At 35.2% G+C, this 16,556-nt stretch overlaps 1 protein-coding gene across 1 annotated transcript; it reads left to right on the top strand.

Annotated features, from left to right (window-relative positions):
* The first annotated feature begins 402 nt into the window (after positions 1-402).
* On the top strand, positions 403-16,478 carry LOC105041251 (delta(7)-sterol-C5(6)-desaturase). The gene is made up of 3 exons (XM_010918132.4): positions 403-765; positions 11,197-11,502; positions 16,000-16,478. Exons 1-3 carry the CDS (start codon positions 543-545, stop codon positions 16,290-16,292), a joined length of 822 nt encoding a protein of 273 aa, XP_010916434.1. The 5' UTR covers positions 403-542; the 3' UTR covers positions 16,293-16,478.
* The last annotated feature ends 78 nt before the right edge of the window (positions 16,479-16,556 follow it).

Here is a 16,556-nt window from a genome sequence, read left to right as displayed (position 1 = left end):
GCATGATAAGGCATCTCCTACATTATCAAATCATATAAGAGCGATGCTTGGAGATACAATAATCAAATCATATATCAAGTGATGTTTGGAGAAATAATTATCAAATTATATGTTAATTTGTCACTTTTTCAAGTGGATTATGGTTGTCGCAGATGGTGATCCAATCCGTGTTCCCAATAATGATCTCTTCATCTGCGTAAAATGGGCTCGATATTGACATAATAGGTAACCAACAATCTTAAGCGTCGCATTAGATTTTCTGTAACGGAGTCCTAAAGCGTTACATAATTTGCAAATAACATCCGTTTTTTTGAAACAAGAATCGGGAACACGTGACTTACGGGAACAGTGACGGGACCCAAACCCGGGGGTTTAAAATCACCGCCCCCCTCCCACTGGAAAACCAAGTGCGGTGTTCCGAGGTCCCCGTCGGATACGTCCGGCCCCCCTGGTCCACTTCGCCGCTCTCTAGACGTAACTTCTTTATCTATACATCCAAGATCAAGATCCGGACACCGCCACTGGTGGAGGCGGTTGCCGGGATGGAGGGCGCCGATTACCTGCACCTGTTCGTGGAGGAGACTGACTGGTACAACGGTGTCGTTCTCGATGCATTCATACCTGGCGGTGCCTGGAAGCGCCTCCCCCGCCCTCTCCAGTCGTGGCTCCGCAACTACATCGGCGGCACCCTCCTCTACCTCGTCTCCGGCTTCCTCTGGTGCTTGTATATCTACTACTGGAAACGCAACGTCTACCTTCCCAAAGGTCTTCTTTGTCCCTCTTTTCTTTCCATAGTCTTCCCTTTTTCTAATATTTGAATCCCTACCGTTTTCTTGATGTTTCTTGTGAGATCTTTCGTGAAGATGCTCTCCGTAGTTTGCTTAAGATCGGTGTCTTCTTTTTGTTAAGTTTCATCGTTTGGAACATGTCCGTTGGAGATCGGCACCGTGATCTTCTCTTTCACCAGAAAGAAACGCGGATAATTTCTGTCCATGTTATTCTTTTTCTTGATTAATCCTTTTGTTTCTTCTTGAAATGAGAACGGGTGGTTTACCTGAATATGGGAGTCCTACATGTATCATCACACATTCACACCTATTAGTAGTGACTTTTTCTTTTCTTTTCTTTTTTTTTTTTTAAATTGAGGATATGGGGTTTCTTATCTTTTTGTCGGTCCCTAATCTTCACATTGGTTATCTTCACGCACATTTATGTTTCTTATGGTGGGACTGGCAGTGGCTATGCCTGATTTTGGCTTAATGTGGACTTAGATACGGAATGAATGCTTTGATTGGCCAAAATTTCTATCCACGCTACTGAAATTGCTGTATGGATGAGCGTTGAAGGTTATTATGCAGCGAAATCTGCATTGCTGTGTTATCTATTGCTTTATTTTTGATAATTAATCATGCTGATCTCATATGTCTGTGGATGAGTTTTAGCACAAATTAGGGCTGTTAATAGCAGTGTTATGTTGATAGACTTAAGTGATTTATAAGTATATGTGAAACCCAGGGTCTTTTGTATTGAAATGTGAGACTCTATGAACTCAGCCAGTTGGCATCCTCAGGGCCTGGATTGCACCATTATGCTTTTGCTATGTTAATCTATTGAATGATTCTGGGGATATAGGGCAGGATGGATGTGAGAATGTCATTGTGATGGAATTCTCACTTGCAATTAGGACATTAAGATTGTGAAGAACTTTGGCTTTATGATTTCCCTATTAGCCAAATCATTATCTTCTTACCTAATAGTTGGCTTGCTGCTTGTAACTGTTAACAAACAAGTAATCACGTACGGTCATGGGAGTTTTAGTAATTTCCGGGGGAATTGATATTTTTGAAGTTGGTAAGTGAATTTGGTCCACTAAAGTATCAACTGCCCAAAAAACTCTGACATTGAATATTTCTTTATAGGGGTCGCTGAACTTGTTTTCTCTCTTAGAAGTCTGGAAGAGTCATCAATGCCCTCTGTTCGTTGTGTCTACATAGAAGTACTATAAGGGTGATAATTTATTGTGGGTGATCCTGATCCATAAGACAATTCACCTTTAGTTTTTCATTTTGTCTTTCCCACTTCTTTTTTTTGATAAATTTTTCTAATAGCATGACTGATTTCAGCTGCCACTGATGATGGTAGCAACATTAAAGCCTTCACTCAGGATTCTGATCACATAAGTTTAGTTTATGACGACTTTCCAAAATATAGATGAGTTGAAGTTTTCGGATTGTTATTGGTGCAGGGAAACAGATATGCATCCACTGTGGATTGTGTTATTTTGTTCCTCACTTTGAAGGACAAGAAAAGTTTTATTTCTAATCTAACATTATACATATTTATTTTCAGTGGACACGGAGGTTTGAATTATGCGATCAATGGTCTGTTTGAAGCCTTTTCTCCTGGACCTCTTGCTCTATGTGGTTAAATACTGCTGTTGTTGCTGTCATTGTTGACATCATTGATAATATGATATTGAGAAGTGTTCAATATTGAACAGGGAGATTGATCATTGCTGTAGAAGTTTGAGTTTCCATAATTGTGATCTATTAGATATTTCCTAACTTCATTTAGTTAATTGTTTTTTCATGATTACTTATCACCTATTTATTGAATTTGCATTATAGAACAATATTGACGTGGTGTTCATCAGTGCTCTGGGATAATTTTTCAAAATTCTGTCACATGGTTCTCTTATTCATTGACTTGTCAATATGTTAAATATGTGTTAATTTCTTTTCGATTTACGCGCCTCTCTGTGATTTTCTTGGGATAAATGGGTAGTATGGAAGCTTAGTATAATCTTGATACTATTCTCCAATTTGTATATAACTTGACTTAACACCTTGCTGGAACTTTTATTACTAAATTAAGGTAAATTTGGCTCATAGAATGGGACAGATTTCTTTTTTGGTAATTGATGCACTAATCTGTTCTTTACTTTTGAACCCCTTATGATACTTATCTTCAAGAAAATGATTATTTATATTGAGTCTATTTGTCAAAGTGTTTTCATGAGGATTTAGCATTTGCTAGGAACATCCCTTGAGAAGAGTCGAGTCAAAAGAAAGAGCAGAACTAATTTAGGGTGAATCGTTAAAGCCCCTACTCTAGGGTAGAGAGCTTGCCCTCTAGGAAAAGGTGTTCAAAAAAAAGAAAACTCATGTTGCTTTCCAAAATTGTTTAGAAAAAAGAAAGATGGTGGAGCTAGGAAGTTGTGGACTCATAGCCTTTGGAGTTCGACTAAGATGAAACATGTGAGTCCAGTAGCAATGTGAAATCTTTGGTTTCTTTAGTCAAAATCTTGCACAAAACAAACTAAAGAAAAAAAAATATGGAACCAGGGAAGTCCAAATAAGAGTGGAGTGGAACTCTAGGGTGGAGATGCACCCAAAGGTTCCCATTATATGGTAGTATAGACAGGTGCAAACATGGAGATCCAAAAATAGATGGAGAATTGTTTAGTTCCTCTCTCTTCTTTCTTAATTCCTCTCTCTTTTTTCTTAACCATAAATCTTGAGGCTGTGTTTGTACATCAACTAGCTAGCTGGGGGTTAGATAGATTTAACCATTGGTAAGTGCCCCTGAATCTACTAATCACCTGTTAAAGTTACGTGATGTTTGGGTAACATTCTCATGTTTAATCGGATAAGTTATGAAGAAAGTGAAAATGTAAAAGAGAGAGAAGAGAAAGCTGTGGTGGTTAACTTTATTACACCTTCTCCAATGAAATAATGTTAACCGGATTAAGTGGCTCTTGGATGAGTTGATTGAATATCTTTAACGCTCACTTTATAGAGTGTTTGGCTTGTTAGATTGATAACCTGCCCTTGACCAGTGGATAACCAGCAACTAAACACAACCTTGGTCTCTTTGAAAAATTTGCTCCATGTTTATGAGTTATGAATTATAGCAAAAGTACACTATTGGCATCCACAATAAATGTAGACATACTATTCTGCATTTCAGTTTTGTTTTCATGTTGGTTTTTTTAGATCGTAAAACTTTAGTCTCTTTATGTATATCTTTTTGTCAGTGTTGCATGGATACGGTCACAGGAATTGGATCCAAACACATGTCCAAGTGTTTGACTTGGCAGATAGAGAAAAAAAGATACGAGGATACACAGAAAAAATAATTTTGGCTAAGACATATATTTAAGTATCATATAAAAAGAAAATTTTTAATATTATAAGATATTATTTGTTAAGTTTTTCTAAATATAGATCATTTTTATCCAAACTTCCAAGTAAGCTTAAGGATTTTGGAAAAAATGGTACCTTGTAAAATTATTTTAAAATGTACATTCTTAACCAAACTCCGGAAAGGAACAAAAACTCACTTTAAGCATTCTTATGGTGGATCAAACTAATTGTTGGAGTCAACTCAACCAATTTCTAGAAACTGGAATTAATAAACTTTTATAAGTATCCAAGTGTGCAACATGGATCTAGGAGTTGGAAGTGAGTGTCGAGGTAACACAGCTTCATGCACATGTGCCTGAAAACATATGGTTGCTTGTGTATGCATGGTGTGTGTGTGCACGTCTCTCTTTGTCACAATTAGATAAGAGTTAATTTTTCAATTATTTCCCTCAATTAATTTTCTTATTCATTATGCATCCTCTGAATATGTTCCTAATGTCATATTCACTGCGACATTCTTTTTGATCCTTGATAGGATTCATTTTGTATCATCTATTCTCATTTTCATTTTTTCCCAGCTCATTTTGCAACCTTTCAGCACTTGTAGGTGTATGCTGATAGAGGTTGAAATTCCATGCATCCTTTCGGTATATCAAATTTTAGCATTATGTAAGCTGTTGTCTAATTACCTAAAGTTTCATAGATATATGTGTGAGTTATATGAGTCTCTTTCTAAATCTTCATAAGGAACCGGCAACACCTTGAATAGTCTGTCATGTGTTGAGTTGTAACAGATTTTTGAGGCTGAATTTGTGAATCTGGCAATGCTCTCCCCATTACTAAGAATTTGCTTAAGTCCCTATTATCTGCAAAGAGATTTTTACATGTTTGACATAATATCTTTTAAAGGTCCACATAGATGGGCTCCATATAAAGAAGCTAATATTATGTGCCACTTATTGCTTTCTCTTCATCTCCTCCTCTCTGTCTTTCTCTTGCATTCCCTTTTCCAAATGGTAGGCAGATGCCCTCCCTCTTTTATTCCTTTTGCCAAAATTTGCATATTTCCATTATGACATACTATTTGAAGATCATTTTTGTTACATCTGATGTAAAATGTCAGATAACTAGCTTTTTAAACGAGGAAGCATTTTAAAATGTGGCAGAGGAAAAATTATTTGCAACTTTTGTCCTTATGTCAATTGAGAGAACATAATTGGACTATATGAATAGATTAGAAAGGCTTATTTGATGCTTGCCTCACCTCACACATCAGGGCAGGCTCTTAAAACAATTGTTGAGGCTTGATGCTTATAATGTGATGCCTGAAGCATGTCTGCGCCTTGTGTGACACCTTTTACAAAAAGGCAGATTTTAGTTATTTTCACAGCAAATGGGAGATCTAGCCAATTCTGTAGGTCTTCTTTATGCACTTAAATTCCATATTCCATCTGGTTGCTGTATGCTCAAGATTTTCAGAGGCATAAGAATAAGATAGTAGTGAAACAAAACCATTTACTTTTCAATATATTTGCTTTAAGATCTTAGCACACATGGTCTATTCAATGTAAGATCCTTGCTAATCAATTTTTCAAATAAAAAAGACTTATATTACTTTATTGTGTCACCTCCTTGAGATTCTTATACCACATCTTATACATTTTCTTTTTATTACACTGATCCCACTAGGTTTTAGCCAACGAAATTAGTTTTCAACTAAGATTATGGTCTTATCATGGTCAAAAGCAAACAAACCCTACATGCAACATGTAGCACAGAATAGATGATCATTTGTGCCCGTTAGGTAGCAAACCTTGTAAAATAGCTAATGGTAAAGGAGAGTCACTGGGAGAAATTACTCTAGGGAAAGGGTTAATCTCGTCATTGTAGACACTTTGTACCTGATTGTAGGATATTATATAGGGAGGAGTAGGATATTATATAGGGAGGAGTGTTGCCTATGAAACAATGAAAACCTATTATAGGCCTAAGCATTCTGGTTTTGATAGACACAAGCTAGGCCATGGGTTTACTTGGAGTCTCGACAGAGGTCTTTATTTCATTCCTTCATAAGTGTGCATAAATTGGGACTCTATGGATTCATAATTGAAAAGGCTAATTATGAGTTGTTTTCTTTTATTTTATGGCAATCTGGAAAACATCTTGGTGATATTTTGCCAACCCATAGCATTAGACATTCAGGATATAACCCATGGTTATGATGGTTTAGCAGGCATGTTCTAGATCTTTTAAGGATCCTGTATTGCTTTGACAAATTTTGAAATTTTTCCATCTAGTTGTATCTATAGATATGTGATCCAGGAGGATCATCAGACTTGATGTGGATCACGTTGGTTACTACGGATATGGCCAGACAGGTTCTAGAAGCAAGTCTGTCATATTAGGAAGTTGAGTCGTGAGCCAAATTTTTGGAGGTCATAACTTCGTTATACGGTGTCCAATTGAGATAATTTTTTTTTCAATTAGATAACTTTTCAAGATCTACAACTTAGGTCCAACCTCCTAGGGGTTAAAACGGACTAAAATTCCATTGTCAGTGCCTTGAAATGGGCTAGTCTAAATGAAAGTTTCCTTTCCGAAAAAGATTTTGACTAGCCGTATCTTCTAATCTGAAAAGAATTAGGTTGAGCCAAGAAAGGCAAAGTTGATGTAGAAGTCGAGATGTATCTCCTATAGAATTTCAGTTTTTTCAAGTTTATTTTTATTAGTTATGTCTATTTTAGGAAAGTGAATTCTATTAGAACTAGGAGAGAAATCTGACCTGAATTATGTAAGGACGGATATCACCATTATAAATAAGAGCTATGTACCTCAAGGTGAGGATCATCAATGAAAGAAAAGGAGATGTAAACCCTATTTTTGCAAATTTTTCATTTTTTTCTAAATTTCTTTTGAGAGATTCGAGTTGAGTGGATTGAGGAAATTTTTTCTTCTCCCTAATCAGATTAATAGGTTACCAAGAGGCAAATTAATTGCCTGTCAATTTTCACCAAATATGTTTTGTTTACTTCATCTATATTAACAAGTCGACATTTATTTATTTTAGTTTGGAACCTTATCGACAATGTTATGCTTCTAGTTTTTGGATTTACTGATGTATTTTATGTGATCATAACGTATCCATGTCAGACATGTTTAAACATAAAACTGCCCCTTGAAGTTCGAAATACTTTTAGCCATACCCTTCCCCATGAGCTTTGTATTTTCTAAGAAAATTCAAACATTGACTCAGTATTTTTTTGCTTGACAGATACAAGACTTGTAGACATGTATAATTATTGATTTGAATTCAAGAATTCTGAGACTTTTTATCATAGATAGGCGCATCAATATGTTGCATGGGACTGCTGTGTAAATAGCAGCATCCTAGAATGTAGGGACAGCTGAGTCCTATACTTAAATCCTAAATTACACCAATATTTGGGTTGTGTCCTGTTGCCAAAGTTCATACAAGCAAATTCAACATTCTTAAGGCCATCATGCACTGTAATTTGTGATATAACTAACTATTTTGCTAAGCAACCATGACAATTTCCATACTTAGTTCAAAAAAAATCGGCAACTTTCTATCCTCTTTGCAAGTTATTTTCTTGTCTACAAAAACTAATTTGTTGCCACTGGGAGAATAAACTCCTCCAATGTGCTTGTGGAACTGCTAAAGCTAATCATCAAATTCATGTCACTTGTTAGCATATTGATCTGTGGCTTCAAGTGTATCTAAGTGGTATACCAAAGAACTAGTGCATTTCATATTACAACTAGTTTGTTCTGTATTTTTGACTTGCATTATTTGCTGAACTTCTCCATGCTTATTGAAGAGTGTCTTAACTTCGAATAAAGGGCATACATATATATGGATTTTTCAAGCACAAGGGCAACACAGAGGAAGAATCAGACGTTTGTAAAATTGTTATTTAAATTTTCACAAACATGTCGATCTTCGAAATTACAAGCTCTTTTTAGGAGTTCTATGATTAAACACATGCAAACAGTATTTTAGCCATTGAATAGGATAATCTACTCACATCATATCCTATGTTACTCTGAATAAAAAGGAGAGTTCCAACATGAACAAACAAAAAATAAATAAAACTTGCTACTTTAAAATGCCGAATGTATGCACCTAATTAATTAGATGCGATTAAATCAGATTATCCATGCATACTTATTTATCAAACCAAAGGTTGGCTCATCTTAAGCTTGCAAGCCAGCCAAAATCTCTCTTATAACACATGGAGACACATCAAACTGCCTTAATGCCCTTTGTTTTTTTTTTTTTTTTTTGGGGTGTTGCAAGGGTTGGGATCTTTTCCACCACTCCAGTGCCTGTTGTTATGGGATCTCATGTACCATCATCAGACATTCTTCGTTTACTTCATCTCATTTTTGGATGCAAGAGTCATCCAATTATCTTGAACTATCCCTTCTTTTTGGGTATAATTTAACAATTCTGTTTTTTTTAGCTCTTTCCCACTCTTTTATTGATGTGTTGATCTGTGCAATGACAAGCTTATATATTTTAGAACTTCAACCTGTTGGACAATATAGTAAGCTGTGAGTGATTATACTTTCAACATCATTTTGCACTAATTCGGCTTTGATTTACTACATTTGTAACCAGAAGAAGATTTTGACCATTTTTGGCTTTAGTAGGTTATATCATCAAATTTAAGAATAGAAAAAATTCTTTGGAAATAATTTATACCTTTATTAGATAAACTGCTATGCATGTTTCAGTTTAGCATGCCCAAACCAGTGCATCATTTTCTATTTTCTCATGTTATATTGAGAAGTATTGTCCAGTGCCAAGTTATTAAGACACTTTTCAATTGGCAACTTTAGCTTCTCAATTATCTCTGGAGCCACCTATATTTTATTAAGTTACTATCTATTATCTGAATTATTCTATGAAGTTTTAAACTTTTTTGAGATATTCTTGATTTCTTCTTTTGCAAATGATTCTTCAAATTCTTATCAAAATGAACTACTTGAGAATAATTTAGTGATTAAAGGATTTTATAATTTATTCATTGCCAATACTGTTTCTTAGAGTCTCATGGATTACAAATCAATATTGAAATCTGTTGTTGGTGATAGTGTCCATTTTGCTATTTTTATTACCCTTTCATATTTTTTAAATCAATAAATGGGTAAATATATTGAAACCTTATACATTCTATTTTTCCTAGTTTTAATGCAAAATTTTCCTGAACTCTTGCTAAATTCACAGCATTCATTTTGCATTCTAATTCTTTCCCTTAGCCAAATTGTTCTTGTGCCCCCAGCCAAACTTAGACTTCTTACAATAATTTCTTGTTAAGGTAATAAGAAGTCCTAATGGAATTAAAACTTAAGTTTATGGTCTCTGCGTGCTTGGATGAAAATTTAGCTTTTTGTAGAATTCCTGCTCTTATGACATGATATGGCTTATCTTGTCATGTTGGCTACTCCAGGGTTAGACTGCTTTGGAGACAATGTATATGTAGTGATTTTTCCTGCAATATTTATAGGGCTCATTATTATTTATATTTCTCCATAATGAGTCTAAGCAAGTGGCATCTTCGCCTTTGATAAAAATTTTCTAACACTGCTGGGTTTACTTGACATTAGAGGAGAAGCAAAAAATTCACCAGGGCTGTACTATGCAATCAACTGGAACTGATCATTTAGTTCATTTGATTTCATTCTAATATGTTTCATGCAATTCTTTTGGTCATACTTATTTTATTCTAATTTGTGATTTATTATGTAATATCCGTGAAACACTTTCTTGAATGTTAGTGTTCATGACTTCCTATGTGGTCATGAAGAATACATTCCATCACTCATTCTTTGCAATCTTTTTATCATGGGAGCATGCCCCTAGAAGTCCACATCTATCTGATCTTAGGCCACGCCTTTTTGAAATCCTTAACAATTTTCTATTAGAAGAGGTATTAGAAGACCTAATCCAATCTGTTAACTCATTCAATACATCATTGAATTTTATATCCACAAGATTTTGAGCCTGCCACTTTCATGTGGCTTGCACAGGGTGATATCTGACCCATTTCTTTTTTACATTCTCAAAGGTTGGACATGACCAAATGATGAGTACCTTTGATTGAAGAGAATTGAGGTCTGCTAGTTGTAGTTTGTATTGCTCTTGATGCATCTTCAGTCAGCAGTCACCCTGCATGATGATCTGACAGATCTGATACATTTAAATCAGTTCAGGGACATACACCTTTCAAAAAAATAAAAAAGGAATCTGTGTACCCAGACTTAATATTTCCCTCCAATCTTTAGTTAACTCCCAGGATTTCTTGGGAGGAATGATGCAGCTGGCTTGGAAGTGTCTTTATTGCTGCTTCTTTCCCCTTTTGATAACTGTTGAAGTCTCATATTGTTTTGTCATTAGAACATTTTTGTCATTCCCAACTTATTCAATGGGAACTGAAAAAATAATATATCACTGCATGTTATGATAAGCTGAATGTTTTTTGTACTAACTTCAAAGTGCTGCTTATTCTTATCTTTGGGCTGCCATTTGGATATATGACTAATGAAATCATTGTTGCCATGCTTACGTGTTTTAACCAGGTTATAGACCAAAGTTTTCATCTTTATGAAGTAATACTCTCATTGATGTGACACATAGGAAAACCACTGAGTGATCTACAGTTTTTAATCAAGTAGTGACTTTGTAACTTTAATAATTTAAATCCTTGGTGTTATTCTTTATCTGATGTAGAAGTTTGCCTTTAACATTTTCACTAGAGTTGTCATTTATGTGACCTTGCTTTTACCTGAATATTGAAAATAATCTGAAATGATAAATTTTTATCCTTTCTTTCTGATAAATGCTTCTACTTCTTCCTAATGTCAGTATGTGGATGATCTTATGTGATTTTGATTGAAAATAGTCATTCCTTTTGGGATTCCAACTTATTCTTAATATAATTTTAAGCATAGCAAAGTAATAACCTTTTGTATCCCATAATGCATTACAACAATTTCTAGCCTTATTGAAACTTTTGTCTTGGTGCAGATGCTATACCTTCAAACAAAGCCATGCTTTTGCAAATAATAGTTGCAATGAAGGCTATGCCTTGGTATTGTGCTCTTCCAACACTTTCAGAATACATGGTTGAAAGAGGATGGACCAGATGTTTCTCTAGTATAACCGAAGTTGGTTGGCCTGCCTATGTTGCTTATCTGACAATATATTTGGTCTTTGTGGAGTTTGGAATTTACTGGATGCATAGAGAGTTGCATGACATAAAACCATTATACAAATATCTTCATGCAACACATCATATCTACAACAAGCAGAATACACTGTCACCATTTGCTGGTAAGTTTATATTATCTGTAGACTTGAATTATCTTAACCAGTTTCTTGGAAAGTTAGGATTATGTGATTATCTGTATTTCAAACTTATTGTTTTGTGTGGTTTGCATTATCATTGTCAACAGAATTGATATTAAAGATAATGCAAACTACACAAAACAATATCATCATGGTGCAGTTCAAATTATCATTCTGCAGCTTAATGCGATCTACACAAAACCAGTTAAGCTGCATTTTATTTTTCTATTAGATTTGCGGCTTAACTGTTGGGTATCACTAGTTAAAAGAATAAGTATATTCTACATATAGCAATATCCTCTGAAATATGCAGGCTATGCTGGTACAGGCAAATCGATTAATTTGCTCATGCACATGCACACATGCACACGCACACATGCATACCAGGATGTAGGATGTCTAACTACCCTATGAATCCTGTAAATAATCAGTATTCACAGGAAGATGATGTAGCTAGATAATTCCTTGCAAAATTAAGTAATTCAGAATGAACCTGTACCAGATAAAGGTAAAAGGTAGAGGTGACTTATTAATTAAGGACAAGTTGACAACCATCAGTAATGCCTTGAGCACTTAGCTAGGCATATATCTAGCGCAGGAGGCCACGGTGAATCCAAAAGGGTGTGCATGTTTTCTTGTTTGATATACAAGTGCATATCTGGATGTGAGATGGATGTATTAGTGTTTCTGAAGCTATATGTAGACTAGATAGGTAGGCAGTCTTGCCAGATGTCACATTACCTGATTGCGAAGGTATACTTCTAAAGTTCCACTTTTGTCTTACCTTGAAGGTTGAAAAATAGAGAAGAAGAAGAGGGATTTTTGTGAAAGAATGACTTGTATTTGTTTCATGTTACAAGAGGCTCTATATATAGAGCAATAAAGGTCTAGGTACAATGAACTATTGATCACCTAATGATATATTTTCTAAATAGGATTTGATATGTTTCTTGTTTAGGATTATACAGATTTGATATATATCCTATTTAGGATTATACAGGGAATATTCACATAATATGCTATCTAATTTAACATATTCTCGATACTTCCCCTCAAGCTGGAGCGTACACGTCATATGCTCCAAGCTTGTTACAAATGTATTCAATCCGAGAGCCTCTAAGGGATTTAGTGAAAACATCTGCTAACTGATCATTTGAATTGGCGAAACTGGTGGCAATACATCCTGATTCAATTTTCTGTCTAATAAAATGACAATCCACCTCTATATGTTTTGTTCTTTCGTGAAAAATCGGATTTGAGACAATATGAAGGGCAGCTTGATTGTCAAATGTCAACTTCATTTGTTTAACTTTATCACATCCCAACTCTTGAAGTTGCCTTAACCAGATAAGCTCACACATTGCAAGAACCATAGTTCGATATTCTACTTCCGCACTTGATCTAGCAACTACATCTTGCTTTTTACTCTTCCAAGAAATTCGATTCCCTCCAATCATGACACAGTATCCTAAAGTAGATCGTCTATCTGAGGGAGAACTTGCTTAGTCTGCATCAGAGTATCCAACAATTTGTGAGTGACCCTTGTCTTCATATAATAGACCTCGTCCTGGAGCTCTTTTGATATATCTGAGAATGTGGATTACTGCATCCCAATGACTACTACATGGAGTCTGAAGAAACTAACCACACTTACAGTAAATGAAATATCTGGTCGTGTGATTGTGAGATAATTTAATTTCCCAATCAGTCTTCGATATCTATCAGGGTCTTTCAATGGCTCCCTCTGTCCATGAATAAGTTTGACATTCGGATCTATAGGAGTGTCCACATTTGCAATCTAACATATCTATTTCCTCTAGACCAGCGGCAGCAAGAGAAGCCGAGGGAAGATCAGAAAAAAAAAAATTGAACGGCAATAAGGAAGACAGGACTGCACCAGGAAAGACAGAACAACAACAAAAAGGGGCGATAAAGACCAGAAAAATCTGAACGGCAACAGAGAAGAGAGATCACCTAAAAGGAAGGTGAGGTTTTGGTGGTTGGTGGCTGTGGATCAATATCTCATGGCTCTGATACCAAGAAAAATAGAGAAGAAGAAGAGGGATTTTGTGAAAGAATGACTTGTATTTGTTTCATGTTACAAGAGGCTCTATATATAGAGCAATAAAGATCGAGGTATAATGAACCTATTGATCTCCTAATGATATATTTTCTAAACAGGATTTGATATATTTCCTATTTAGGATTATACAGATTTGATATATATCCTATTTAGGATTATACAGGGAATATTCACATAATATGCTATCTAATTTAATATTTTCTCAACATAGGTGAACAAGAAGAACTTTAGACCTTATTTATCCAAGATATCTAAATCAGAACTTAAATGGGATGGTGATTAAAACCCAACAGCCTTTATGTTGTCTGTTCATATTCTGAGGTACCATGGATTCTTTTTGGCTACTCTGTTGGTTATTACTAGCACAACTGAGTAGCTATAGAATCTAATATTAGTGTCTTTTCTATGAAAATATGTGAGTTTAAATTTCTGAGTAGCATATGCATTGATGTTGTTTCCAGAGCTGAAAAGTAATATGCTGTCCGATAAAAGTTATTCTGTAAGTTTGAGAAGATTACATCAATAGTAATAAAAGGTTTCATTTGAACTGTATAGCAAGTATGGAGAATTGTAATGTGACTATGTGAGAAACTCTGGATGCTTGTGAATTTTTTTGGGTGGGGCTAGTGCCAAGAGGCTGTAGGCCTTGTTTAGGCCAGAGGGCTTCTTTTTTTTTTTTTTTTTGTCAAGCCTTTATGACTTAATTTTTGGGAAAAAAGCATGCACAAGTATTTATAATACATCTGTTTCCACTATTTTCATGTCTCTATTTGGGCATACCTCAAGCACTTAACAATCTTGTAGGAGGTGAGGTTTGGTAGATGTGTTGTTACAGTTTGAAAAAAGTTGCATGGAGAATTGACAAATTCGTGACTCAACTGTTTGGCTATGTGAAGACATCAGTGGTTAATGGTTGGGGCTGATGATACATCTTCCTTTTGCTTGTATAGAAAATTGATAAGGAGTTAAATTAAGCAAAAACTAAATCAACTGTTTTGAAATATTTAAAGCTGTGTATTCTCATAATATCGGTGGAGATCAGGAGACAACATATTATGATATTTGTGATATTTATTACTTAAAAGCTGCTGTTTCTCTGATTGACAAAAACATTAAAAAACAATGTACTTAGAAGATTTGCATAAATAAGAGGCCAAATGAATGTTAAAGAAACCGAAATGCTTAAATATGCTATAGTGGTCACTATTTAATAGTGTTATATTGTCTATTGTGTTTAAGATTAAAGCATGTCATATTGCATTGTACGTATTCAATAGAAGTTAATAATTACAAATTATCACATGATGCAAGAATCTTCATGATTCTCTTCACAGAAGAGTTTCTCCTTGAATATGATATATTATTTTGAGAAAAAACTACTATTTTTTAAGGCTTAATTATAAGAAATCAAATCAATGTTTGGTTGAATGAACATACATTATAGCATTATAAGAACCTTCATGATTCAATTCAAGAATGAGTTTCTCCTTGAATATTAATTGTTATTTTGAGCATTCTCTCAAAAAGAACTATTATTTTGAGCCTTTATAAGAAATCAGTGTTTAGTTGAATGAATGTACATTATGGCACTACTTGGGATAATGAGCTAAATAAACTAACGTGGAAATGAAAGCTAACCTTAATGAAGCTCTCATGGTCTCAAATGTCACAAACTGTAATACTGTATCATAAAGTTTAGCACATTCATATGATTGTGTGCATTATACCCTGAAGTAAAAGGCTGGTTTGTGTGATAGTGAAACCAATTGTGGATATTGGATTAAGGTGCTTTGTACCCTTTTTCTATCACATGGCTGGTGGACATGCTTAAAAAAGATAAACATGTGTAAATTATAATTTTCTTGGGATACCTCGAAATCAAGCAATTCTTATTCATGCAACTAGCAAGCAGAGGGACCAAGAATCTTACTGAACATTGAAGCTAAATATTATTGAATAAGGTGTTGGAATGTATGCCTCCTAAAAGATTGGAGTGCTGATTGTAATCAATGCGTGTCCTGGTTAAAGTTTGGGCAATGGATGTCCGTACGATAAAAGAACCATTTTTCTCGCTGTTTTGGGTATTGTCCTATGGAAAAACCTACTCAAATCAGGTTGATAGGTTGTCAAGGTGCACTAACATAGTTTGGCAGTATCTTTATCTCTCAAGATTTTCTCATCAATAGAAGTGTGCCTGTGGATTCTTAGATAAAAAATTTTTAACAGTTTAGGCAAGAGGTAATTTGTATTGCCCTGTTACTTTATTGTATTTGAATGTCTCTTATCCTTGATTAATAATGAACTTAGAGCTATATTTCATTCATTGTATAACCATACTTTCTTCTATTGTTAAAGATTTGAAAAGGAAAAAAACTGCAACTAATTTGTCTTCTTCACAGGATTGGCATTCCATCCATTGGATGGGATACTGCAGGCGTTGCCACATGTGATAGCCCTCTTCATTGTCCCGACCCAGTTTATGACTCACGTACTTCTCCTGTTTTTTGAGGCTCTGTGGACGGCAAACATTCATGACTGCATCCATGGTAAGGTGTGGCCTGTCATGGGTGCTGGCTACCACACAATCCACCACACCACCTACCGCCACAACTATGGTCATTACACTATATGGATGGACTGGATGTTTGGAAGTCTTCGTGACCCCGAGGAAGAACCCAAGAAGGTGGAGTAATCCAGGTCCAGTGTACTTTAGCCTTTCTTATGATCAGACAGGCCAGGTGGACCTGCTTAGTCCTCATGTCTAGTGGTCTCAGTCTCTTTTATGGATATGATGCTTGTTTAGTTGCTGTATAATTACTCAGGGACCTTTTTAACTTTGCTGTGAAATGATTGATGGAAGTGCGGACTGTTCTGAAAACTTCAGTGAGTTTATGGATGAACGACGGACCAAGGATGCACCATTTTTTATCAGCCGCATTTTGTTGGGCATATAGAC

This window comes from Elaeis guineensis, chromosome 3 (genome assembly GCF_000442705.2).
Source record: "Elaeis guineensis isolate ETL-2024a chromosome 3, EG11, whole genome shotgun sequence".
NCBI lineage: Eukaryota > Viridiplantae > Streptophyta > Magnoliopsida > Arecales > Arecaceae > Elaeis > Elaeis guineensis.
The sequence above is the reverse complement of the archived record's forward strand: the minus strand, read 5'-3'. Positions and strand labels throughout refer to the sequence as shown.